Raw genomic sequence first — 27,705 nt, forward strand, 5'->3', positions numbered from 1 at the left:
ACCCAATATGCAAAGTAAACACTCAGCTCTCTCGTATGAATCATGCGTTTCCTTTGTAGTAGAATTGTAATAAAGGGACTAAGATCTACAGAGTATTCACTGTAAAAATATCATGAGTGGGTTCACACATACAGTGTCATGCCTTTGGCATGTGGCAACACCAGGACTGGCCATTAGCTAGAGAAAAAAACATCTGAATGCAGATAAAGTGCCTGCATGGAAACACAGCCTATTGAAATTATGCAACTGAAGTGTGGCCTGGTATTCCCTGGCATGCGTATGCAGTATATCCTCCCTTACACAGCTCTTGAAATAGTGGATTTTTGCTCAGTATTACTCACTATTTATTTTTAACTGACTGGATCAGATCCTTTGCTATTGTGTGTTGGTTAAGCTACTGCCAATGGTACCGCACCAGTCTGCACCCCCAAATAATTTGCTGTAAATCAGAGAACAGCCTTTCTCAATGGCATGGCCAGCGGCTGTCTTGGGGACCTGACCGGGTGCCCACCACTATGTGGCAAGCTGAAGAAAAAGAAGCATTTAACCTGCATTTCTGACCAAAGAAAGAGAACCCTTCATAGTGGTAGCCCTGGTGCAGTTAAATGAAGTGTTATCAGGAATTTGAAACTGGGGGGAGTGAACGTGAAACTTCAGCAGAGGGTAAAAAAGCACAGGAGCACCAGAAGGAGCTGTGGACAACACGGTTAAGTCGCGAGCAGAGAGGAAGGAGGCTGAGACCAGTCGCGGGAGCAACTAGGCAATTAGCTGAAGTGTTATTTTGAATGTTTTGAAGGCTTCTAATCAGTGCAGCACTTCGTGACATACCTGCTGTGAAATACCAATAGGCACTGCTAAACTTTTCCCTAGGTAGCTCTGCAAAGGGTTTGGAATTGGAGAGATGCATGGCACAACCCGCATGTGTTTCCTGGATGCACTTTGATTCCTGATGGGCAGTGAGTCATGGAGGGTGATGGCATGTAGAATTACAGTATTTCTGCATGGGTGTAAGAAGCTATAAGTTTTAAATCATGGGCCTAGTGTGCTTACTGCTTACTGCATTTTTAGAAGATGACCATTTACACTGTAGTGCGTAAATATTTGTGTAACAAGAAATGCTTCTGCTATCTTCATTTCACTAAAATATTGTGTGGCTGGGAATGACAGTTGCTTTGGGGGCTCCTCAGCTCGTTCCTCAGCTACTGTTGAGCTCATAGTTAGGAAGTCTAATGACCTTTTTTAATAATCTTTAAGGCATTTAAGGAGTACTTTTTATTTCTTTCTTTCTGTTTAATTTTAAGCTCCATAGGTCACGTGTGATTACAAAAAGAGTAAGATGAATATTTTTGCCCAATTGTAAGTCAGACACCATTCAGGTCATGGGGTATAAGGAGCATTTTGGAAACACTCCGTTTGCCATCTTTCATGTAGTAGGGAGAATCTCAGCCTAGCACAGTGATACAGATGATTTGTTGTAACTCACCATGCACCCTGTTGTTACAGCAGCCCTGGCTTTGCTCTCCCATTCATACCTTCACTGAGGACAGCCTGCAGAACCCTGCCAGAAAATATCTTGACCCACACAATTGCACTGAGCAATTATTTTTATTTTTCTCCATATGAAAATCTTTCATTCGTGTGAAAATATTGGACACACAGGTATCTAGTGGTTTTCTTTAGTGCTTGATGCTAACCTTGTTTCTTGTACGTTGCATCAGCTCAGACTAGAACTTGTCTGCATACTCATTTTTCTGCAAGCTTCTATGATATGTATATAAACAGATATTATTAAAAGATCTTATTTTTTAAAACTTCTCTTTATTTTTACATTCAGTGCACAAGGACAGACAAGATGAATATTCATGACAAAGTATAAAGCCATATACTGTCCTCAAAACAGTTAAAAGATGTGATGTAGTGTTTAAGAGTTTAAAAAAGTATTTTAGAAACCTTGTATTTCCAAAATTCCTCATTACAGAAAATTCGAATCTTTTAGAAAAGTAGAGTTCAATATCCTTGTGCATTAAGCCATATTATGAAAGTATGTAGGTGTTTTTCATCTTTACCTTAAGAAATCTGTCTCTGCATTGCTAACAATCTTTACGTAACCTATTGATGGAGCCAACAGCCTCCATAATACGCAGTATACACAGTTACAATTTGAAAAGTTATATTACAAAATATACAGTAGTTCCTTTTTACATTTTTATAGATAAACATTGCATAGTTTTCAAATACGTAATATGTAACACAATCACAAGCCTTTTTCTGTATAACTTACGAAAAATTCTGTACACTCAAATAATTATAAATAAAGTGTAAATATCCTTTGGTAAGAGCAGGGGGGAAAATATGCCGGGACATGTTGTGCTGTCAAGTGTTAAACAGAAATCTTTGTCGGAATCTGCCTAAAACAATGGCACAATATGGCCTGGAGCAAGGAGAGAGGAGAGTAAGAACTCAATAGATCATAGGGGAAATGTTACAATGAGGAACCATAAAGTACTGATATGTCTGACTATTAATTATTACCCTGATTCTGTTGTAAGAACTGCTTTCCCACAGTTATTATCACTGTGCTTGATGGCTTTACTTCAAGATGCAAAATAAGGTGCACGTTGTTTAAGAAATGAGTAAAAGTAGATTAAAATGTTTCCTGTTTCAGTGGGCGGTCAATGGAAACTTGAGATAACTTGGAAAGAATTCTGGATATTTTTTTCATATTTTTCATGAAGAAACAGAGCATGGGAATTGCACACTGGGATTTAAAGAAACAAATTCTGAAAGTATCCAGAATTGTGAGAATAAAATGAAGAAGAATTACTGAAGATATCAAAATTCCACTTTAAAAATGAGATGCTGACAAAATTCTGTTTCAACTACATGAAGGACAAGGAAAATAATTTTTAAAAGAGTAGTTTGGCATAACTCTGTTCTTTGCTACTAAACCCCAAAAGAGCAGAACTATACCAAAACTAGATGCTTTTGGAAATCCACTCTGATTCTAAGCATTTTGTCACTGGCTTACAATTACAGAGACAGTTGGAATCTCAGTATGAATGCAATTTGCAAACACATTTTCAGCAACACAATTTGCCAGTTTAAATGTTGGTTTATAAAAGTAAATGAAAACAATTTTCACTTCTAAAATGTACATATTTACCTGATAGCCAAATTCAAGCTACTGAATTTCAGAGCTCTGCAGAAAACGAACTATTCAGAAGTAAATGTGTTCTAGCAGCACTGAGTGGCTTCGTTAATCTAAGGGTCTTCTCAGCACTTCCATGACAAATTTAATCTACAACTCAGCCATGTAAACTGGCTTTAAATGACACTTGGCCTACACTCAGCCACCTGATTTTTTTTTAATGTTAGTCGTTGGACTTCAGATGTTATCCCATATTCACCGATATCTAAGCTATTGAAGGCCAGCAGAAGTACTCAGTGCATCTTTGAAATGCTCTTTTTCTGACATTGAAATTATGCCTTTTGTCAGCCCATGATTCAGAGCAGCCTCACAAGCATTTACTAAAACATCAGTAACGCTAAGGTTTGAGCACAAGCAGCTTCCCACCAAGTGCTACACTACCTATGGATTGACTATACAGGGTAGTGACTACACTACTTACGGATATTATCTGGGGTTTGGATTGCTACATACAATTGCCAGTAAAATTCACATTATTTCTGAGGGTGGCTCAGAGTGCAAAGTGATAGTGCAGAGTGAACACTCCTTTCTCTCCAGTAAATGTCACTGTATGTCCCGTGGCAGCCATAATCTGCTCTCCAGGTTCTCTCTTTTGTAGCTCTAAAGCCAGTCTCCGCCGCTACTCTGAAAAGTCATTTTGTGGCTCAGCCAAATGGAGCCACCGTTGCACACAGGTCTCCTGGCATCAGCCCAGGCTTGGCTGTCTGTCTCCTCCCCTGCGCTGGCCACTTGTCCTCCCTCCTGCACCATTCCTCTGATTGTGGGGTTACATGGTGAACAGGATTGGAGAGGACCATCTAGAGAGAGGAATGGCCACACAACCACATCCTGAGTTCATCAAGCCCTTTGGTAGCCACCCAGTGTCTCCAAACCCAGTGCTTGACCTTCAGCAGGCAGAGGGATCAGCAATTACTTACAAGGCCTTTAGCTTGAGATAATAAAAGATTATAACTCCTGTCTCCAGTGTTAAAGGAGACAGAGAGGGCTCAAATGGGCTTACGCACACCTTTATGCCAGAGTAGGACTCCCAGAGCTTCTGGAGGATGTCCCAGCATTTCGTTTTCCTTCATACATATAGAATAGATTTTGTCCATATTGGGAAAACTACTGTTTTCCATTTTGACCACTGCAACCAAGCCAATGAAAACATTAGGATTCCGGGGGGGGGGGGGGGGGGGGGGGCAGTGTTTGGGGTTTTTTTTTCCATTTCCAGAGCTTTTCAGGTATTATAAAGCAACTTCTGCTGAATAAGCCAGTAGGTCAGAAAGGCTGTTCTACAAGTGCATTGTTTGTTTGTTTGTTTTTTAATTAAGTTTGAATTGTTCACCACTCCTTTCATCCCTCTCTTCATGGGACTACATCAGGATTTCTTTTGTTTGCTACTGATAGCATTGGATGAAGGTATCGCATAGTAGATCCTCTGTAAGCAAAACTGTCATTAGCTTTTCAACTGATCATAGATTTTCTAGGGACTCTGTCAAGCTTGTTTGACTCCATTCCTCGATGAGTGATATATCACTGGCTGCAGGAACCTAACAAAATGTTCACTCTGTCCTCAGTGCATTATCCAAGGTGGTTTTCAAGAGCCTGACTGTTCTATGCTGTATCTCTGCTAATATGGGTTGATCCACTACTATAAGGCCGTGTTGTTTGTGCCTGTTTTTTCAACACAAGCTGCAGCTGGTGCCCTTCTTCCACCTCTTTCTTCATCAGCCATTGCAATGGTGTTTTCATAAACCTCCATAGTTTTTAGTTGCTTGTCTTTGGCACCCTCCTGTTCTGCATTGACTTTGCAGCACTTGCAGAAACCGCAGCAGTGTTTCCCACAAAAGGAGAGCGAAGACATAATTATATTGTCCCAGGGCTCTAGGGAGTGCATCCAGATGGGTAGGAAATCCCAATTTTGGAGCTTCTCAGGCAGTGAATGTGGTCGCTTTGACTGCATAATATTAATTACAACCACAGCAATAAAAAGAAGAAACAGGGGAAGGCAAACACCCAAAAGGACTGGCCAGCCTGCCAGTGACAGACCAAATACAAACAAAGGCAACAGAAAGAAGCAGACGAGAAGATAAAATATAGCAAACCATCTGTACTTGGCTGTTATGTTCCCCAAGGTCTTGCACATGCGGATTGGCAGCCGGGTAAAGGGTAGTGGGTAAAACAAAATAATCCCAGAAATATTGAAGAAAAAGTGGCACAAGGCAATCTGAAAGCAAAAACATTTGAGAAGTGCATTAGCTAAAATGCCTTTAAATGCTCCTACCGACATGTTAATAACTTCCAGTGGCGCTAAGACTCCATAGTTTCCCTTCCCTTGCTCCCCACTGTTTGTTCTTGTCTTTCGTGCTATTTCACTGCAGGGCCTTTCCTAGCACGAAGCAAGGACTCGGTAATACCTCATACATTGTAAAGATTGCTGCCTACAAACTGGGGACAGCTTTTGGACACAAGGCAAGCCTGGAGGGGATGGCATATCTCACAGATGCAGAAGTCTTAAAATGCAGCTTTCAACTGCAAGAAATGGAGTCCCATCAGAAGTAAAGCTGACAAACCAAACAGCTTTCAGGGAACAGTCCTGTTGTTAGCAAGGCATGAGAACCACATGAGAACTGTCATTATTGGGTTCTGCATCCGTAAGTTTTCAGTGAAAAGATGGGAAGCATAAATTAGATATTGCATACAGGCTGTTGAGAAATTGTTAACAGTACAAATCTGGATTTTACAAAAACTAGCTAAAAGTTTATAAGGCACTGAGGAGATTCCTGGAATGTGACTTTGTCCAGGTCTTTTATAATAATTTGATTCACATACTTCAAAATGGTTTTTTAAAAATTAAGCGTGAAGAGACATGTACTTGTTAAAGCTTTCAGAAGTCACTTAAGGCAGAATAAGCATATTCTGAAGAAAACAGTACATTCCCTGCTCACCTTATTTTCATTCTATAACTATTATCAGACTAAAGTAAATATGAAAGTTTATTTTTAAAGTATGTTATAAAAACAGCAAGTTATCACGAAATCTGAGCTTGGTCAAGATAGTATCTTCTCATGATTACATCTGTTCTACCATGCCTGAGAACAATAAAATGACTTCTGTAATTTTCTTGATTTATTGTGGCTAGTAAAAAACATTCATCCTATTCACAAAGGACACCTCATTATCTTTTCACTCTTTGATGTAGAGGGTTCATTCAAATGTTATCTGCTGCCTGGAATGTTCTTTACCGGGTGGTAAATGGGAGCCCAAAGACAAGCTGCCTACTTTTCAAACAGTCTGAGGCAACAAGGAATTCAATAAAACCCACTCAGATTAGATTTACAATGAGAAAATAGATGCCGTGATGCTCACTGCAACCTCAGGTAGGTAGACAACTTGCCATCTTAAGGGCTGTACATCCTTCACTTAGGTTACAGGATTCCCTGTATACTGCATGAACAGAGTTAGGGTCCTGAGGAGGGAACTTACAGAAATTGGCAACCCTCACAGGGGACTACCTAAGAGGGTTGTCAGAGATGTGGACACTGAATTCCAAGCTGCAGAGACCCCACGCTCAGGGGTCGATTGGCCCACCCTGTGTCAGTTCTGAATTAATTCAGATCACGCCCAATTTACAAAAGCAAGATTTTACTATATATTGACATTCTGGGAATGTTTAATACAAGCTTTTTGCTCTAGCAATTGAAATGAATGAGCTGTCATTAATAGCACACACAAAATCAGGCATAACATCTATGGCATATTTGCATTGAAGCCAATTTTGTCAGGTTTTTTTTTTTCAGAAAAGTTGCAACTTCTAAATGAAGTCAAGGAAGTTTTATACTGACCTGTAAAGAATATTTTAAGGTACTCCCTGGACTTGCTAAAGCTGCAAGTATAGCTGTTGTGGTTGTGCCAATATTAGCTCCTAAGGTAAGGGGATAAGAGCGCTCAATGCTTATAACACCAATGCCTAGGAGAAAAGAAACAGGATTGAGTGGTTTCAGAATGATGGAGAAGATAAAACATGGCATTAAAGAATACAGTACTGACAACTTACCAACAAGGGGTGTAATAGCAGATGTGAAAACAGAACTACTTTGGACAATGAAGGTCATACCAGCCCCTGCAAGCATAGCCAGGTATCCAGCTAGCCAAGTAAAAGGAAATGGGAAATCTAAAAAAAATAGAGGGAGAACATTGTCTTTAGGATAACAGAATGCTCTATGTAACAGTAACTCAGCACTGAAAAGACTATTAAGCATGTAGATACATTGTTTGCATATTGCCTCTTAAATGACAGTTTGGGGTCAGAGTCAGTTCTACTACTTTAATTTACCCTGTTCACTGTACTCCCTCTCCAGTCTTCTACCACTGGATATGCTTTGAGATGGATACTAGACTAGGCAGACATTTGTCCTGACCCAGGGTAGCACGTACGTTGTAATACAATTAGGTACAAGAAATATTTCCACAGAGGTCAACAGAAACTCTTCTAGGTGTCTTGAGTGCCTTGGTTTCGGCAACCAAGAGCTCTGAAGACCATCCTGACAAAATCAGGTTGGTTGTTCTAACTAGTTTCAAGCAGATCACCTCCTAAAAATTCACTTGTTAACTCTTGCAAAGAAAAGCTAACCATGCTGATTAGAGAAGCTAGGCACAATGGTCCCCTGTAGTCTGCAGATTTAGGAGTGAGCCAAGAAGTGAGGACTTAATCAATCGGGAATACACAGAGGAACACAGAGTAGATCACAAATGAACAGTACCCAGCAGCTGATTACTTTCTACCCCTTGTTTTTGATTCAGGCAGTGTTCTTTGCCCAGGAGAAGAGAAGACAGAGCATGAGGACCACTTTGTTGCCTTCCCCATTTCTGTGAACTCTCTCTTCAACCACAGCCAGAGACGTGCCAGGACTGATTTTCTCTGCTACAGGTTCTAACCTCTCCACTCAAGGGAGGAGGAAAGAAAAGCAGCCAAGTGAAAAAAACCCCACATTTGCACTCAATAGATCCAGGCTGAAAAAACACCTGGAGAACACAGAGAAAGACAGAAAGTACAACTATTCAGGGCTGCCTTATCCTACTGAAGAGAGGGTTAAGCAGTGGAACAGGACAAGCAAAGCAAATTAGATCATTAATCACTACAAACTTTTTTTCAATTTTAGAAGAAACATGCAGGCTGTGTGCCAGAGCAGGCAATCATGATCTCAGCACTTCAGCGCTATCTTTTGAGGATGGGAACATTACATTTCTAACAGCTAATGATTATACATCAAGAAACAGAGCCTGGACTTTGGTCTCTGTTGCTGTTAATCTGCTGCAGTTCTCAAGCAAGCTGTTCGCTGATAAATTTTTAAAAGAAAGAAAATAACATGCTTGGGACAAAAAAAGTTGGGGAGGGGCAGCAATTTTTGCTTAATACTGTTTTCTTTAAACTATTCTAGAATATCTGCCAGAACAGGAGATACCAATAAATGTGCTCAATGTCCTTGTCATTCCTGAAAACAATCTTCAGGAAAAGCAGATAATTACCAGTGTTGATTGTCTTCTTGATAACGCTTGCCACTTGTCCTTTAAGCACAGAGTTTAATAGTTTAACAATCATGACCAAACAGGAGCACAGAACAAGCAGGGACAAAGCCAGAAGGATGAGACCGATGGCAAGATCAGGCAGGTCTGTGTCTGCAAAGAGGTGCTGGCCTGAAAAAGAAAAGGAAAATGAATTGGCCTAGCCACATTTTTCCTTCTGGTCCCAAGCCCAGCTCCAGTTTTCATACATGTCCCTAAGAAAATGGGACCAAAGCACACACGGCATGAGGGGGTGATGCAAAGAGTGAAAACGCCACCTCCCTTGCTCCACAAAAGCCACGTCTGAGGGGGGCAAGCGGGGCTTTTCTGTGGACACACTTATAAAATACACAGTGGGGACCCCTGCGGGGCAGGCGGGAGCTGCTTGACCATGTGCAAGGGAGAGAAATACAACAGCACAAGGAAATTTTGGTGTGCTCCAAGCCGGATGGTGGGTTGGCTCTTCCCAGAGGTGGCTGCATGCCTGAGAAGGGCTGTTCAAAGTCCTGAAGGGCATGCATAGGGATGGGGATATCCAAGCAACCATTACAGCAAAGTAACCGTAGCTCCAAGTCACCTAACAGCAAGGGTGACATGATACTGAAGATTTCAGTTACTGATATCAGGGAGCGTGGAAAGAAATCCATCTGCAGCCAGTTACCATGATGATACTGGTAACTCCAGCTGTGTAGCTATAACAGAGCACAGGCTGCTCTGACTGCACCTGCAGTAGTACCTTGTGTGCAAGTGCCTCTCGCTGTACCTCTGAAGTAGTCTGTTAATGCTATCAGAAAGCTATATATACTTTTGTAAAGGTATTGCCAAAGAAGAAATAGTTCTGCTACTTACATTTACTGATATATTCTGTTTCAGTTACATTCTTGATGGTCCATGTCGTGTTTCCTTCGGTCCAGCAAAGGTCAGGAGATGTGCAGTTTTCTGAAGGTGGAATTGTGACATTCTGCAGTGTCTAAAGATTGCGAGACAAAGCAGATAGTTCGGTCACCTACAAGCCTTCATTAACAACTCGTGCAAAGTTCTAGGTTTTTACTACAACCAAGCATTCATCAGCTGAAGGCAGATTTGTAAGCTGGAGTGTAAGCTGGCACCACATTAATGACAAGGCAAAATTTTTTGCATTCTTAAAATAAATGGTTGTGCTGTTACCCAAGTCAATCAATAGAGCATTTAAAGATTAAAATATCCCCCAAACCTTCTACATTGTAATAACCATAGCACCACGTCATCAGTAGCTAAGAACTTTAACTACTGATGTCAGGATTTGTGGAACGAGGTTCATGTCTTGCTGCAGCTGGGGGACCGTGGCATTGCTTTTCCAGGCAGTGCCACAGCTTCCTTGGGTCAAAGAAAGACCTCTCGACTGTCATCTTAACTGCAGTTAATGGTCTGGTGAGTACTGCACAGGCCTGTGATTCAGAATACTACAATACTAGTGCAGCCTCTGTTGCTGGATGAGCACAAGCTGCTCACGCTGCCTTCCTATGCCTCAGTTTTCCTGTCTGTAGAAACAGACGTGCTGCTACTACTCTCTTTCTTAAAGCTCAAATGCTATGTAAGAGCTAATTACTAGCACTATGATTAGCATTAGTCTTACTGAGCTGAACCTGAGTTTCTATTTACACCACAATAAAACCTTCCCTATAAGAGCTCCTAGCCCAGACATACTGCATTCTGATGCTAGGTCCATAAGCGCTCACGCAGATTAAGGAAGGGTTTGCTGACTGAATTGCACTTCGCCACAAGCGCAGCTAACAGTCAAATGGACTCTGAACCTCACTGCTGAACAGGAGGTATCTTTAAGATGTGTTTGAGTGATTCTCTTTTGCAGAAATGGGGAAAGAGGAATCCTATTTTCTTGCTGGGCTCTGCCTGCAGACACCCACGTTCGCGTGTCCCCTCCAGCTGATGCAGATGGGCAAAGCTGGGGGTGGATCCGGTGCCCCCGCATCGCCAGGGAGTGCCTGGTCTCCAGCCTCCCCAACGCGTCAGCCGTTGCAAACACAATGCAGTGTTATTTCTCACCTTCCTGAACTTTTTTCAGACATCTGAGTTTCAAAGCAGCTGCATTAGATCAAAATGTTTATCCTCATGTTTTGCTTTTAACATATGGAGTCTGCATGTATTTATCCCTGCCATAAGTCTGTATAATCATTTTTGCCAGAAATGAGTTTAACACACTAGGAATGTAAATCATTTAAATGATCTTCCTCTTCCCCCACCAAGTTCAAGTCAAGCTTGTAGGGATTTCATGCATTTTTGTAATTTGACTACATGCTTGGGCAGTAGTTACAGAGCCAAAATACAGGCAAACACAGAAAAAAACTGTGTATATGGAAGTGTAACCCTCAGCCTATGCTTTCTGTGTAGTTGCTTGTCTTCTAAGAGTGGGGGGACTGTAGGACTCAGGGGCTCCAGACCACACTGAGAGTTAGGCTGTGCCTGCTCTGGCAGCGCGGCGAAGGGGTAGCCAAGCGCGGGCTGGGAGCCTGAAAGCGGTACCGCTGCCCAAGGACGATGCCTCCCCTGAGATGAAATACCCAGCGCCTCAGCAGCGTAACCTGAGCAGTTTCACATTAGCACAGCTCTGCTCCTGGTGCTACCTCCCCAGCTAGCGTTTCACTGGCCATCCTGACCATCATTCAACAGGAGCTGGGCTCCTCTAAAAACCCAACCACTTAATTTTAACCTCCGCTGTGTGTTCTTAAGTATCTTCTGCCTCAGGACTTCAGGAATTACTTTTCTATACATACCAACAAGTAGAATAGTCTCATTAGAGATCCAAGGGATATTTAATGCTCTAATTGTTAGTTAGCTGAACAACGCAAACCAAACACTCAGCTCCACAGTTTACCAAAATACTCATTGGTGTCGATCTGGGCAACAGATTCCTTCAGGCTGCAGTGTTGCTTGGGTTAAGAACAACGGGATATAGCCCCACAGAGGCTTTCTCCGAGGGCAGTTTTCCAAGAAAGCTGCAAATAACCAGCTGCCACCAGGTCACCCTAACACACGTAAGACTAAAGCTGGTTCAATAGATAAATGGTGGGCAAAAAGATATTTTCTTTGGCCTGTACTGCAGATTTTTTCCACTTTCAGGGAGTTGGTAAACGTATCAGAGTTTAAAGGCATTTGGATGTGAAAGGAGAAAAAGGCTTGGCTCCAAACTACCAGTTCTGATAAGCAAGGGCCTGCATGGTACTGAAAGCAACAAGGTCAAGCTCACCACTGGTATGACATCCTTGATTTAAGTGGAGCAAAAACTACATTAAATTGTTTTCATTCTTTATCTGCTGCTGCTGCAAAAAAACTTATTTAAAAATCTAATTTCACAATCCTATGATAAGGAGTGTCAGCTACAGATAGGTAATATATTTTCTGAGGAACCTGGGAATGAATTTAGCATGATACTCACCACATTGGTTTCAGTTATGCACCAAATCTTTACCAGGCTTCTGTTTTTTGCTGATTCATCATTTGTAGCAATTGCATTTATTACTGACTTATCAAGCTTTAAAAAAAAGAAGAAGAAGAAAAAAGCATTATTCCAACTTGCATCACACACTTCTGTTCAGCCTTACTCAAATAACTCCCTTTGGAAGCTCAACCACATAAAGCCTGCACGACCATCTCTAATGCTGGAGCTGCTGCCCAACAGGTAGGAGGGGGTTTACTCCCAGAAAAAGGTACAACTCTATGGGCACAAACACAGTGTCTCATTCTCCCCAAATCATCCACCACTTCATCTCATTCTTTCTATATAAACAACTACACTAACACAACTACCTACATGCATTTACTGTCATTTTAGGAGTTGTGCACATGTCCCCTGGCCTCCAGCTGTCCCTCTGGATGTGTGCAAGTTTCAGTGTCATCTCTTCTGGTCCTATGCAGATCTTCTGGATGTGCTAGGTTGTCCCAGCTAGTACTATCTGCCAATGTCTAGGTAACAGGCTGCCATCCCATCCATCCCACCCATCCCACGTGGCTGTATTTGTCCTCACCTGCCTTCCTAGTCCTCCTAGCTAGGTCTGTCATCGTTATGGTGAAATGTGGGGGAAATTAGAAATGGGAAATATAGAGCTGGGGCTTTATGAAATGCTAATAAAAAGAAGAATCCACCTGCTAATGAGCTTCACCCCAAGGACACAGAGAAGTGAGTGGGAGCCCCCCACCATATTCAGAGCATTTTGATTAGCTGTAACTGAACCAAGTAAGCAGCTTCCTTGAAGAGAGAAAGAGCTTACCTCAATGATGAGCTTTGTAAAGGGGTCTGTGATAACTTTTAGTAGCTCAGGGGCATCCTCACCACTTTCAAGATGAAAGGATTCAACTATAGCACTGGTGAGATGGTAAAGATAGCCAGAAATAACTTCAATAGGCAATAGCGCAAACACAGCGAGCCAGTTAAAGAAATCATGGATTGTTGCCCCAGCAAAGGCCCTGTGAGAAAAAATTTTAAAAGCTGCTTTTAATTAAACAGCATGTGCGCAACATCAATTAAATATTAAATCATAGAAGTGAGGATGAAGCCCATTTCAAGATAGGAATAATTTCATTTCTGGGGTCACAGCAGTTGGCTGCTTTGCTATGGAGCGCTAAGTTGTCTCCACACTGTTGGCCGAGTGAAAGAACGAGCCAGCTGAGTGAAACAAGACAAACTAGGAAAGGCAAAAATGATCCTTAGCACGAGATTGCCAAGGGTACTTGTCTGAAGAACAAAGTGGCTGTACGGCCTGCATTTGTTTTGCCTCTCACCCATTTTTGGTACATTTTTAATCCTCAGCCAGGCGTTGCCTCTGGGACCTGTTCTCCCTGACTCATGGCAGGAGATGGCTCTTTGCAGCCCTCTCACATGTTCTTGCAAACCATTGGTGTACAGGTCCCTTCCAGCTTCTCCTCCACAGCCTGAGGAGCCACAGCGCTACCTTCAGAGGCTTTAGCTAAGTGTATTTCATATGTCTGTTATGCCATAAATGACAAGGTACCAAAGTCTCATATCCCTGCCAACTTTACTGCCCATCTCCAATAAGCCATGAGCTCTCTCACTGATAACGTCAAGTGGCAGTCTACAAGTTGTCACTGTACATATTTGACAGCCAGAACACTTCATTTCTCTACAGTTACCAGCTCTTGCTCACTGTAGACTTAAAAAACCTTCAGCAATGAAGTCTTTTAAGGAGAGTAGACCAAAATACCCTAATATTAACTTCTTGTACAGCCCTCCCATAATTATGAGATAATCAAAGGTCGGTAGTATAGTGGGAGCAGTTAAAAATTCATCCTTGTGCAAGAGCCAGTTAAAAATGGTGGATTCTTACAAAACCACAAAACTTTTAAAGGAACCCAATAAGCTTCTCCAAGTATAGGAAGCCATATATCTAGACAGCATTATACCTTGGCCATGGCCATGCTTGTCACTTTCCTAACTAGACATTCAAATTTTGGCCAATAGAAAGGTTGAATGGCTGTAGTAGTGATAGGGAATATAGAAGAAAACCTACAAAGAGGGAAGAAAAGCAACTTTTCAGATCTAGTGTTTAAGTACAATACCTTCTAAATTCGTTCCTGTCCCCAGCTTGCATGAGTGCCACAATCGTGTTTGTAACTGAGGTGCCAATGTTTGCCCCCATTATGATAGGAATAGCTGATCGAACAGTCAGCACTAGAAAGCAGAAAAGGAAGCACTGAATGAAAAAATCAGATCATCAGCAAGCTCTTTGTTTCAATGAAAATTAACATCTATTAATGTCACTGGAACCCTGACTTCTCTTGATGTCACTGGGATTAGGTGCTCCAATCCAGATATGTTTGCTTTAATCAAGCCCCCTGGGAACATGGTACTCCCATAGTCCTGTGATCCCCACCAAAACTGCAGCCCATGGTTATCATTTTTCACCACACATTAGAGGGCCAGAGTAAGATAAAGTCTCTTTTTCCTGGGCATTTTGTTTGAAATGATGCCACAGAAACAAATGAAGTTCAGTAACTGGCTAACATGAGAAAAGTATGCAGATACTTCCAAAATTAAAGCATTCAATGCCAAGGTTTCCAATTATTTTCATTGCAGTTGTGGACTTACTACTATTATTATTATTATTATTATTATTACTGCTACTACTACTACTACTGTTATTATTATTATTACTTTTTACATTTTTATTTTATATCAGGGCAACAGCTGTGAAAATCTTTTTCTGCAGTCTCTACTTTCACATCCAAAGCTTCTACAACTTGAACACAGTTGGGAATGTTTGCACCCCAGACTGACATTTATGATTGATTTCTAGGAAGATACTCTAAGTAGACTTACATGTGGAGGACACCATGCTGACCACAATGGATGAAGAAGTGCTGGAGCTCTGGACCATAACGGTCACCAGAACTCCAATCACCAATCCCGCAACAGGATTAGACAGCACTGAATCATCCTGAAAAATGTCCCCTGCTGCTTTACCTACAAAAAACATATTCTCAGAGTGAGGGAAGTGCAAGTTAAAGTCCGTATTATCAGAGCGTTTAATTAAAGATCATTCAACCATTTAATTGATACATATATAGCTATGCTTGCCAGCCAAAAAATGTACAAGATGATGTAGCCCAGGGATCCAAATTCAGGTCTTGAACTCTCAGCTTCTAATTTATCAGAAAATACTTTATGTTCTCTCATTTCAGTGACTGAACAAGCTCTACTGAACTCTGCAGAGAACCATATAAAACTACAGCCATCAGAGGAAAGACTGTACGGTAAAAAACCCACACATGCATAGATTTAAATGCTATTACTACCTTGATATTTTTGGTTACTGCATCAACGAAAACTATTTTAATAACCCTGAGTAATTCTGTTCCTATAGCTTTCTGTGCTGACAAAAATCCAAAGTACCTCCACAGAAGCTCACACATTTCTCTGATAACTCTTCTGAATCCTTCAGCAGAATTCAACCCTTGGAGACAGGCAAATGCAAAAAATACATTTCAAGAGTTTTCATCTTTGAAAGACTTGGGGGACATTTCAGTGCTGGGTGCTTTGATCAAGAGTGCAATTTTCATATTTCACCTTGTTGAAGTGTCTTTCACATGAGACAAATTTATGCACAGATGTATTTGTGTAAACCAAAGTAACAGGAACCTACTAAGAAATTAGGGCCAATAATCCCTACATCAACAGCTCCTTGGAATTTGAGAAACAGGCGCTTTCAAACAAAGGAAGGTCAGTCTTCAATCAGAGCTACTTCCTTCTGAATCTATATCTCAACACATAAGTCTATGGAGAATGTTCTTGGAGAGTGATACTTGTAATTTACTCACTCAGATGAAACTTACTGCCTCATTCGTAGTTTATTCTGGATATTTTAGACATTTTCATACCTCCTACCAGTTGAAAAGCAGAGCTCAGTACATCCAGAGAACACACGAACAAGTAGAGTAATCCAAGTAGCATAATAAACTTCCCTATCCCGTAGAGTACACGAATGATTTTTCCTTTTCTATCCAGTTCTGCAAAACAAATACGTTATGCATAAAAGATTTGCTTGATGTGTCTGATGTTCTCTCTTGAATAGTCTAGCACACAAGCAGAGACTACGGAGTCAAAGACAGTGTTGTGACCCCAGTACTTGATTAAACCCAAAACAATGTTCTCCTTAATCAAATTTTAACTGCAGAAGCAGGTAGTTTGTTTACCTGGTTTTACCATGTAAAAGCTTTTGGTATGTGACAAAAGCGTTACAAAGTCTGAGACTGACCCTCGGTTTTACACAGTTATCCTACTGAGTAAAGAAAGACCAATAGGAGCCTGGATATAAAACCATATTAGTTTTGGATTGTTTTCCATATATCTCCTTGTGTTTTAAGGAGGGTAAGCAGCATGATTTCCAAATTTTTCTTAACTGACTAAATATAATATCCCCATTCACTGTTGGGGAAGGTGAGACAGAGTGTAAAGCCTAGATCTGAAAATTCCTCAAATCTTAAATTCAGTTCTACAGCAAATATCATTTCAGAAAAATAACCAAGACAAAGAGAGCAGAAGTGATGGAAAAAATAAGTACAGGTAACATATTTACTGAGAAATGGCTACCTGACCACTTGACCCCAGTGTCCTGCAGTTCCGGCAGAGCCCATGGGTCACCTTCTTCTGGCGTTGTCTCATCTATCAAGGCTACTGTGGAAAACGCAGGTTGAATTTCTCCTTTATTTCCAAGTGAAGCCACGTTGCCTGATGAAATAGAACATTTATGAAAAACGGTTTAATTACTTTCCATCTTCTCAAAGGAGCCCCAAAACTTATATATCTCTGTAACTCACAGGTGAGCTCACATTACCTTTGTGATTTTCTCCTTCTTTCCCAGCCATGTTCTGGTTTTGTTTGGAGGAGTCCCCAATATAGTTATTGGTTTCAGGCTTTTCCACCTCAGGCCAGGGAGCCATGATCTGTGACTAACAAAGCAGTGCTGATTAAAATGCAGGTGCAATCAAAATATTCAACTTACAACAGGGTATGTGAGAAACTTTATTAAGTGTAAGAGCAAAAGAGATGGAAATGGAATGGAAGCAAGTTGTCCTTGAACACAGCTTTTTATTAATGTTTATGAATCATTCCTTTATTTGTGAAATTGATTTCTCAGTTATGTTTAAAGCACACAGTTGATTTATTTGTGCAATTTACATAATTAAAAAAAATTATTTCCATCTCATGCCTGTATTTTTGTTCACTTTTAACTGCCATGAAAGCAAAGATTTCTCTGCTTTCCAAACCTTAGGCATTTCTTTTCTCCAATTCATTTTATCTCTTTTCAGCAAGAAGTCAAGAGGACTGTTTTACTTTCTTCCACCTTCTGGATTTAACTGACTGCCTTTACCAAACTGGTAATTCAATACACAGACCTTAGCAAAGAAAGTTCTTCCCTAAAGCATTGCCTAGTTTGGGTCACACATGCTAAACACAGTCTTCCTGGAAGCATGGAGGAGAACGTGGCCCTGGACAAGGTGGAGGAAGACCCCAGAGTTTCGAGCTCCAGAATGATGCTTGCTGAACAACTGGACAAGAGCGTAATTAGATGTCAGTGGCCATTGCAGGTTATTTGCCTGCAACTCACAGCTGATGCTGCAAGTGAAGCTGAGTTAGTGGCAGCAAGGTCAGGCTCATGCATCTCACGTAGGCTCTCTGTCTGAACCTCTTCCTTCCTGACCCCTTCTGAGCACATTTGACATGCATGGTAATATTAAGAAATAATAACTTAAAAAATAAGACATCACATGGCCAAATCCTGCCGGCACAGGCACAAGCACATGTGACAGACCTAGACCAGGCACAAGAGGAGGAGGCAGCTGTTCCTTGAACCAAAACCTGGAAGAGTCCTGCTTATTTACTTCGCCATTATCGGAAGCCAGAGGGAGGGACACGAAAGAGAGGGAAGTGACCATGGGGAGCCAAGGCTATATATGATAATGTTTCTACCTTTCCAGGCTTCTAAGGCTGTTGTTTAGCTCAGCCAGTGTGAGTGATACCTCAGTGGAAAGGATGGGAGAAGTGCACCCTACCCAGAAAAGCCTCACCTTCGGGCCTGTCTCTTCCACCCTCTCTGCCACGCAAGTCGGTCAGTGCCACGGGCAAAGCTGCCCCGTGGCCACCGCATCTGGCACCCGTGCGGCTGAAACGCGGGCGAGCCAATCTGCCTGCAATGCTCCTCATAAACAGGGCACCTGCGCCCAGCCTCCACAAGTCAGTCTCGGAGCTGGTATCGTACTCCCGTAAACAAGGTTCACCTGCATTTAGCAGCCACTCTGAGGGACTATAATTAATCATTCATTTAATCATAATCCTTTATGTGGCTGATGGTGAAAAAGTCTTGTCCCTGCACACCTCAATAAGCCACACATCCTCCTCCTTTAGCCAGGAAGGAAATGTCACAGACAAAATCACTCATGTCTTATTGTAACAGAGGAGGGTATTGTTTTCTGGCACTCCACAAAGAGAAGAGTATCTCCCTTTCCACGTTAGCAGGAAAAATTATTCTACAATCCCATTAGCAAAAGCTCTGCTTTTACACATTCTTTATCCGTGATGTAAGGTCCAGACCAGCTCCCAAGATACACAAAGAAAGATCTCAGAACAGATGGAAGAAAACCACTCTTGCTTGTTTCAACAAGGGTTTCCATTTGCTTGGAGCAAATTCTCATATTTTCACCCATGCCAACAATCTCCAAGCCCCACCCATGCCAGAACACCTCCATCTTGTTAAACGAGTTTCATTTATACATGTTCAGCATTTAAAGAGCTCTAAAAAAAATAACTGCTCAGCACAAGTGCTTCTTAAGTGAAATACAATTGTGAACATGCATTGGAAATTCGGATGTGAAGTTGCATTGTCAACACATTACCACCATGGAGAGACACAGAACATGCTGGACCCCCAGCCCTAGAGATGCCGTCAGTATTTTTACAGCTCTTCTGTTGCACTCAGTATGGAGATGAAGGATTCAGCCTGCATGATTACTGTATGGAAACCAAGCTGATGCATTCACTGGAGAAACCGGAGCTTGAAAACTTCAGCAAACAGCCTCTATGTCTCCTAAATAAACTCTCCCCATTCAAGAATTCAGCAGGGCATTTCTTCATAATAAGCATCTCCCATGTTCCTGAAGTGCTCAGGATCCCACAGGTACGTCATGTATTATTATTGTTTTTGCTTTATGTGATTAAATACCATAGAATGAGAGTTGACCACCTCTGTGGGGGAAGGTTTTTTACAGATACGTATATAAAATTATTCATATGAGCCCTAGTCAACCTCCGATTTGGGAAGGTAGACTTGAATACCGGAGGCCTTTACAGTGTTTGCCTTACGCATTTGGGTTTGCAGAGGTATTACTAGAACAGCCCGTTCTGTGTGATTGGTATCAAGGACTGATGAAAGCAGAACCATCTAGATCCCTGAAGCGCTACCAAAGCTGTCAGCTGTCTCCAGATGCCGACTTTTGTTAAGAGGAACAGCTGAGAAGATAGTTTACAGCCACCTGATACTCTGCTAGCGTCCTGGCCACAGCTACTTACTGTTAATTAATCGCTGAGCTACAAGGGTAATCTACATTCTACAGTTTTCCCTTCAAAGAATTCTTCCTTGGCCCAAATGCAGAGGTTAACATCTTGAGAAAACACCCAGAAGAAAATCTGGGTGCTGCGGAGGAGCGGAGCAGCGGGGTGACAAAGCTAACTGCATCATTCCCTGGCAGCTCCTACGCGCCTTTGGAAAGGCTGATGTCAGGCAGAGTATAAAAGACCAACATCACTGACGCAAGATATAAATGACAATGAAAACCCTAATAGTGGTTTACTTTTGAACACCGAAGGCATAACTACACTGCGAAGGAACATGTTAGAGAACGGGCAGAGGATGGGCCGGTGACGACGCACACCGCAACAAGGAGCTACGTTCAGCTGGACGCACCGGTCCAGGTCCAAAGGCAGGACAGCCACAACTGCTGGATGAGGTGCCCGGAGGGACGAGGTCTGCCCATCCCTGTGCCAGCCCCGGTGTCTCCGCACCGCGCTGGCGGGACGCCGGCCAGGACGCCTGCACCCAGGCCCTAGTCATGGAGCTCGCGTCCGGCTAAGCACCGGCGCTTTGGACGTCCACCTGTCCGGAGCCGTGCTGAAACGGGAGCTAATCTCCTGAACGCGGCAGGTCAAAATATGCTATGCATATTGCAAAGGTCTGAAAACTAATGCCTGCGCAAACTGTAATCCAGTCCGTTTCGGCGAACCTCGCGGCAAATCCTCTCACACCATCGCGCGTGCTTCTTTCATTGTAAGTATAGTCTTTCCTCGCCTTCGGAAAATGCTAACTACGTGTGACATCCTTTCTAACTCCAAAAGAAACTGAAACCTCCCGCTCCTAAGAGGGAGATGGATGGAAATCAGTGGCATTCAAATTCTGAAATAAAATGTGAGAGAGAAAAAGCCGAAGCCAAAGTGGGCTCCCATGGTTTTTATATGCGTACTGACTCTCTCACTGCAGCATTTCAAAGAGTTAAAGTCTCTGGGGAATTACCTGCGCAACACCAGGTGTCATGCAGTTGCCCCACGTTCCTCAGTGACTCACTGGACTGTAACAGCATTGCCTCTCTTGCAGGGCTAGACTCTCAGTGCTTTTCAGTTTTAAATCAGAAACAGTCGTAAACGTATTTATTTTGCTGGACTTAACACGGAGAATATGAACTACCACTTGCATGTGCCTGGACGGTATTGTTTGTACCCCTCCACCCGTGACAGCTCACTAAAAGGCCACGTTGTGCCTGAAATAAGAACTACAAAGCAGTAAGCCTTAAAGAAATCTCACCTCCAGTGGAACATACCCAGTCAAATCAAGATGAAACAAAAGTACTGGAGAAAATAGCAGTATTTTCAAAACCGACTGGTAATAACTGCAACAACCACCAACACGACCATACATGTGCCTACAGGTTGCCTAAGCAGCTCCAAATCAAGTTTTGGGTGCAGCCAGGCTTTCCGTTCTCTCGCTCACTCTCCTTTCTCAGCTTTTCTACAAAACCCCATCACTTCCTTGTCATTCACCACTGTGCTACAGTTTTTATGCTAAAAAGGGATTTATCAGATAATTTGATATCTGACTACGTGGCTTAGTAAATATGAATATTTACCACACATACTTCATAGGAATAAATACCAAGCTACACAGCAATCCTTCTTATACACAGTTTGAAGAAATACTGCCTCAAAATGTATCATTTCCAACACAGAAGCACATTATGTAGACACAGGAAAGGAGAGATCCTCAGCCAGCACAAATTCATTCAGTAGCTTTACATGAGCTGATAATTTTGCCCCAGAACCTGTTCCATGGCAGCCACAAAGCCCCAGGTGCAACGACTTAAACAAACACCAGCAGTGATTCAGCCTTGCTAGGAGCAAGTCTTGTCTTTACCCTGGCACCAGCTGGTTCCTTGGGGCTTTTTCTCTGAATAAGTTAGCAGGCTTAGCCAGGATGTAAACTTTCAACTAATGTAGTAGTAAAGGAAAAAATCAATATATGAAAGCTAAAAAAAGAAAAAAAGAGCATTGTGCTCACTGTTTATTCCTATGTATCCCTGAGACTTACTGCTCACAAGCTTGAATCTAACACATAGCAAAACTGAAAAAAACATATAAAACAACCTAGTACAGAGAACTAATTTCTAAGCAAGTCCAGAGAGAAAATGAATCCCCAACATTAATTTTAGCATTCACAATCAAGCAAAGCACCAGGCACTGCCTCTGAGGAGCCAGAGCCAGGAAACATCTGTGAGCTACTTCAAATGCCTAGTAGGTATTTAAATAAAACAACAAAAAATAATAATCCCACCAACAAGAAAATACAACATATCTACCCCATCCCAAACACAAAACACATAGTAAAGAATCGAGAGAGGAAAAAGTAATGACATTAAAAAGACTTACTGATCTAATGGAAGAGCTGCTAATAAAAGTTACTGAGAAACCAGCTGATTTCTGCCTACTGCCACATTAGTTGAGCTAACTACATTAGACTAATGTATTCCTTTTGCCTCCGTGTATCAAACTGAATTAGCATAAGAAAATGTTTCCATCAAGAATAGCCTGACACGGCCATAGTGCAGCACACAGACTTTACACACTATCTATGCTAACACACGAACTGACAGTATTTCCTTCCAATGTTTCATTAATCAAATCCTAGACATTTTCCAGTATCCAATACCACTGATTACTATGACTTAAAAACTCACTTCTTTTCAATCCAGGTAATAGTTAAAACAATACTTTCTTATGCTATAGGCAGTTATTTCTGGGGTTTTTTTGATAGCTGCTAATAAAATGCTTTTTTTCTTTATCATGTTCCATAAAAATAAATCTAGTTATTCGCAGGCAAAAAGTAGCACAGTTTGGTTTTAGAACTATGATTTTTTTTTATCACTTCCTTAAAATATAAAAGCAGTTGAAAGAGCACAAGGTGAAAATGCTAACAAGTGGATGACATTTCACATGCCACTCCAGTTCCCCACCTTAGCTCTCTGTTGCCATTCCTTGAGCTGCAAAAGCAGAGCTTTGGATTTATAAGCTAAACAAGTTCAAAAAAGAAGAGAAGAAAACTTGGTCTTAGTTGTTCTTACTTACCACTTCTTTATTCCCAGACAACAGAGCGAACGGATCAACTGGGCAGCCACTGAAACCTGCAATATATATAGACAGGTGTTGAGCAAAGTTTGCTTTCATCACCGCGCACTAACATTCCTATTTTACAGTCCAGAGGCACTGCCTACCTGCAACTTAATGATCACAATCAACCTTTTTTTAGCAGGAGTGGGCAGCAACCAAGACTGATAAAACTACGGGCTATTTCACACTTATCACATTCTAAAAAATGTCCCATCAGCATTTAAGTACAAGTTACTTATGTGTTCATGTGAATGCTGGGAAATGGTTTGTTCCAGCCTGAAAAATTGCCATCCGCCCGATCATTCAGTAATCTTTTTTCCAATAATAATTTTCCAAAAATATTTTGCAATCTCAAAAGTCTGTCAAAAGGGTGTGAAGAAGATGTAGAACTGTTATTTGTCTGTTCAGGTGCCTATTAATCTGCCTAAGAACAGAAGTGAAGGAGAATCAGATAAAAAGCGGTGTAAGGAGGAAACACGTAAGAACTTCTTTGAGAACAGAGGATGGAGTTTCATTCTTATCAGTGCTCAGTGTTTACAATTAAAGCGAGCTCATTAGCATTTTGGCTGTGGCTCTCCTTTCTAAATGAGATTTAAAGATGTAAGGACACCTTTGATAATCGCATTCAGAATGCTAGCAAAGAAGCAGACTGTATGACAAATAAGTTATTCAATAAATACGGTATGGTATTACAGATTAGACAAAGCAGTCACCAGCATTTGCTGTCTGTTCTACCGATGAGCTTAATGGGGAGCTGGCTGATGGGACTGTGTTGGGCACTGTAGCTTTATTATCTTTGAATTTTTTCTGTTTCAACAGGCGACTTATACTGGGAAAATAAGCTGTAAACCAGCAGCCTAATCAGCAGATCTGCTTTGTCTGCGTGTACGCAGTCGTATCTCCCAGTAGCTTAGTGACTTAGTAACTTAGAAAAATAAAACTCTTGCTTTTTGCACCTTTCAGTCCCGCAGAGACGCCCAGCCTTGGAGCTGTGAGTCAGAACTTACTCTTCACCTGCGTCGGCACCAGAAACGTTTAGTAAGTGGTGATCGTAAAAGCCTCCGCAGCCCCGTACGCAGCATCCCATGGTGGCAGCGGGAAGGCCGAGCACCTCCTCTGGCTGCAGCGGCTCTGCTGGTCTCGACCCCGCCGCCCCCATCGCTCTGGTCACGGCCCACGTTGGAGCCCAAGGACGGAAGCACCAGCCCTGCCCAGCTGCAGTTTGCACAGAGATGGCTAGGGAAAGGAAGCCCATTTTTCTTCTGTCTGACGCGGAGAACAGTCCAAAGCGGAAAGAAGCGATGGAAAAGGGACCCAAGGTCCACCTCGGTGGTTCACAGGCTCAGTTTTCTTAACAGAAGTGTGCTTTAACATTGCATCTAAGAACACCGGTTTTTCATTGATGCCCTACATGGGGGAAATCACATGAAGTTTTTAACTGGGAGTCCCTGTGTTCCTCTGAGCTGTGACTTACTCTCTTCTGAGTCAGTGTTTGTGAAACCCAGCTCTGACAGTGAGAAGGTACGAGATGGGCACGTTCCAGGTACCCAGTTAGGGCCCAGCCAGCGCGTGGTGACGTCTTCCACGGCATTTTTATTCCAACACTGCTCATTCCATTTGCTAAGCACAATCCTATGCGCTGACCATGTTAATGTTTTAGGAAGGCAGTAATGCTAGATCAGACCCATCGTATTCCCAGTTGTTCACAGAAAGGCAGGCGATCTATTCTGTCTTTGGAAGTCCAGGGTGGACCTTCTAAAGAGTCAGTCTGGCAGAGTCTCCATAAGAAGCTAGCCACAAAGGATGAGAGTGAGTGTTAGTTGTCCCAGAAGCCTTTTCCCTCATTCAGGATCGGAGGAGAGGAGGCTGAAATTCTTCCCAGGACAGCAGGGCAGTCAGAGCAATAGTCCAGAGCGCTTTTCATGCATCCAGCACAGATTCAAAAGATGCTGCTCCTAAAGAAGAATAACCCAATGCTCTTTCTTCCCCCTTCAGGGTTTACTTTGAAGCAACTGACCTAACATAAAAAAAATTCTTGGATAGTGAACATTTAATAAAACAAAGCAAGCAAGCAGATTTCAAGGATCCTTATTTCCTATCACAAAAGTGCTGGATTACTCTGCAGCTACTTGGAATAATACCTGTGATAGTCTAGCATTTAGCAGGAGGTGCAACCACAGAAAATGTCTCAAACACAGAAAGAGAAAAAATTCCTGGCATATGCAAATTCTGTGAGAGGTGAACTCTGTCCAGTCACTGTTATATGTTGCAAGAAGTTATAACACAGGCAAGAGACATGCCTACATAACAGAGATCTGTGCTACAAGCTCCCTTACAGATCTCCCACACAAAAGGGATACTTGCTGTGCAAGTGTCGACCCCGTTCATCTTTAAGACTCAGGCTCTAGTACAGTAAACCAAGTGCACCTAAGTCACAACTAAAATAAAAATAATTAAAGGGAAGTAAAAGAAATGGTCATTCGTCTGCAAAGGTATCAGAGCAGCTCAAGATAGATATTCACTAACAATAATATTCACATGATGAGGTTTGTTCTTTTAGTAGACAGAGCTTCAAAAGACAGCATGCATGAGCAAGACTCTCGGCTAACATCAGGAGAAAAACTGTCTCTCTTGCAGTTTAATTTAATTTTCAATGTTCCATGAATCCAAAGAATGCATAGCTAAACGCTTACTGTGCATTTGAGATGTTGGGACTCTAGAAAACAGCTACATGGCTCTTTACTGAAGAGAACTGGTATTGTTTCCATCATTTTGAAAAAACATTGTCTATATTAACTTGTTCAGAAACCTCTAACAAATCTAGTTGTCCACATTTGGGAACAGCATTAGTGTAAATTAGCCTTCCCTCTTCTGGATATGTAAAACACAAAGCCCTGATAATTAAAGAGAGAGACCAGTGCTGATTTCAATATGCATTACAGCCAGAACAGTTATTTGGTTCAGGACTTATCCCTACTCAGCTGAAGAACACTTTCTTTCTTTGTGCAATTACCTGGAAAAATTTAAGCCCTTACTTTCTCTATTGTCTGAAAAGTATTCTGCATGTAAACATTTTAGCAGTTTTGACACTACTTTGACAGCAGGAAGAAAACACCTAATGTAATTTATAAAGAACCTGGATCCTATCACAAGGTTCTGTATTACAATACTATGCATTTCATCTCACATAAATTATATGCAAGAAATTAATAGAGTTACAGCAGTTAACATACTTCCAGAGCTGAGTAACGAATAGTCATAAAGAGGCAACATTCAACAGAGCCAATGCCAGGAAAGGGAGGGGAAAGTAAAATGTGAAGCGAAGGAGTCAAAAAGAGAAAAACTACAGGAAAGGCTTTCAGACATAAAAAGGAAAAGAAATATTTCAATACAAGAAAGACAGTTTTTATGAAGGAATAATATGGCCAACAATTTTAGAGAGATGTGTTTGAAAGGAAAAAGGGACTCTCCTTTGGTCTCATAATAATTGAGCAGCCCCTTCACCATAGAACCAGTTTATTCTCATTACAACCATGCCTCAGATGTTTTTGTCAGTACAAATGCATCCTTGGGACACAAGCTGGTGGGGTTATTTTGTTCATATCCTCCATGATAGCTATGCTTTCCATTAGAGTCACATATTACAATTGTTTTTATTCTTCCTGGAGTATCTTATTTTAACTTCCTATCTAGCTGACGTTTTGCTACTAACATATACCAGTGCCCATTCTCAACATTTACCAAAGCGTAAGGGACTGCTCATCCAGAGCCTGCAGTACTGGCATAGGGGGACCTATGGGGGTTCGGAGCGGTGGGAGCTCTGCACAGCCCCATGGCAAGACGGTAAGTGCTTCCTACCCTGTCCCAGGGGAGGCACGATGGCAGGCAAAAAGGCACAGACTAAAACATGGCACGTGTGCAAAAACAGCACCAGCAGTAGTCTGAATTTGATTTCAGCCAGAATGCTAAAAATATGAATCATATCACATGCTTTGACAACTAAAGCCCAGACACATTTTTAAAAGTTTTCTTATCATAGCTGCTCTAAACTTTTATTCTTTGTCTCAAATGTTTAACTAAAAGGTTTAAGCAATGTCCATTAAAAAAACCCAACCCCAAAACAAAGATCTGCTGCTGCTTTAGGGTAAGAAATTTTTAATCACAAAAGAAACCCAATATTATTCGCCTCTTGCTAACCTTTCCTTACTCTTTTTATAGTCTCTCCCCTTACCTCACTCCCACCCCACACCCCCTCTCCTCCCTGCTCCCGTTCACTCTCAACCAATCTTATATTCCACATCCTCCCGTTGCCTCCCTCTTTGGACACATATTCATGAATGAAAATAACATCTTCCCAACAAACAAGTAACGGGGAAAAGGAAGAGGAGAAGTAGTGAAGGGAAATGTGAGAGGTTTTAAATAAATAATAATATTTACACTCTTATATAAACCTTAATTTACCAATCATCTCAAAATGCTTTGGGAAAGTAGGCATTGTTGACTCCTTTATTATTCACAGACAGTTCAAAGATTTTTTTTTTAAGAAATCCTTTGTTTTCTTCCTACACAATTTGTTAACCCTTGGCTGACACTGGACATGGTGTTGCCAGTAGCAGGATGAGCAAGTATAATTACCGGCAGCCAGCCGAGCATGTTTACACTGGAGAGAAGACTCATCTCACATTTCCAACCTGTCCACTTCTTCTGCACCTGTGTTGTACAGCCTGCTGGC

General features: G+C 41.7%; 1 protein-coding gene across 3 annotated transcripts; it reads right to left on the reverse strand.

Annotated features, from left to right (window-relative positions):
- Nucleotides 1–1,589: 1,589 nt before the first annotated feature.
- SLC34A2 (solute carrier family 34 member 2) lies at nt 1,590–23,376 on the reverse strand. 3 transcript variants are annotated; one of them, XM_069792398.1, is made up of 14 exons: nt 23,078–23,376; nt 22,932–22,987; nt 17,101–17,215; nt 16,857–16,994; nt 16,145–16,273; nt 15,087–15,230; nt 14,327–14,438; nt 13,021–13,216; nt 12,189–12,284; nt 9,605–9,725; nt 8,720–8,887; nt 7,248–7,364; nt 7,036–7,160; nt 1,590–5,417 (listed from the first exon to the last, which is right to left on the reverse strand). In XM_069792398.1, exons 3-14 carry the CDS (start codon nt 17,204–17,206, stop codon nt 4,842–4,844), a joined length of 2,028 nt encoding a protein of 675 aa, XP_069648499.1. In that variant the 5' UTR covers nt 17,207–17,215; nt 22,932–22,987; nt 23,078–23,376; the 3' UTR covers nt 1,590–4,841. The 3 variants fall into 3 exon arrangements, with proteins under 3 accessions (XP_069648499.1, XP_009923177.1, XP_069648510.1); XM_009924875.2 differs by having other exon boundaries at nt 22,932–23,376; XM_069792409.1 differs by lacking the exons at nt 22,932–22,987; nt 23,078–23,376 and adding an exon at nt 22,236–22,284.
- Nucleotides 23,377–27,705: the final 4,329 nt, after the last annotated feature.

The sequence above is a fragment of the Haliaeetus albicilla genome, chromosome 1 (genome assembly GCF_947461875.1).
Source record: "Haliaeetus albicilla chromosome 1, bHalAlb1.1, whole genome shotgun sequence".
Lineage (NCBI taxonomy): Eukaryota > Metazoa > Chordata > Aves > Accipitriformes > Accipitridae > Haliaeetus > Haliaeetus albicilla.

Coding starts and splice junctions, on each gene's coding strand:
- SLC34A2 (XM_009924875.2), bottom strand. CDS start 23,030: ATGAAAGCAAACTTTGCTCAACACCTGTCTATATATATTGCAGGTTTC. Junction 12,285..13,020: donor TTACAAAGCTCATCATTGAG/GTAAGCTCTTTC, acceptor TTTTTTTTAAAG/CTTGATAAGTCAGTAATAAA. Junction 7,161..7,247: donor TGCTATTACACCCCTTGTTG/GTAAGTTGTCAG, acceptor CTTTTCTCCTAG/GCATTGGTGTTATAAGCATT.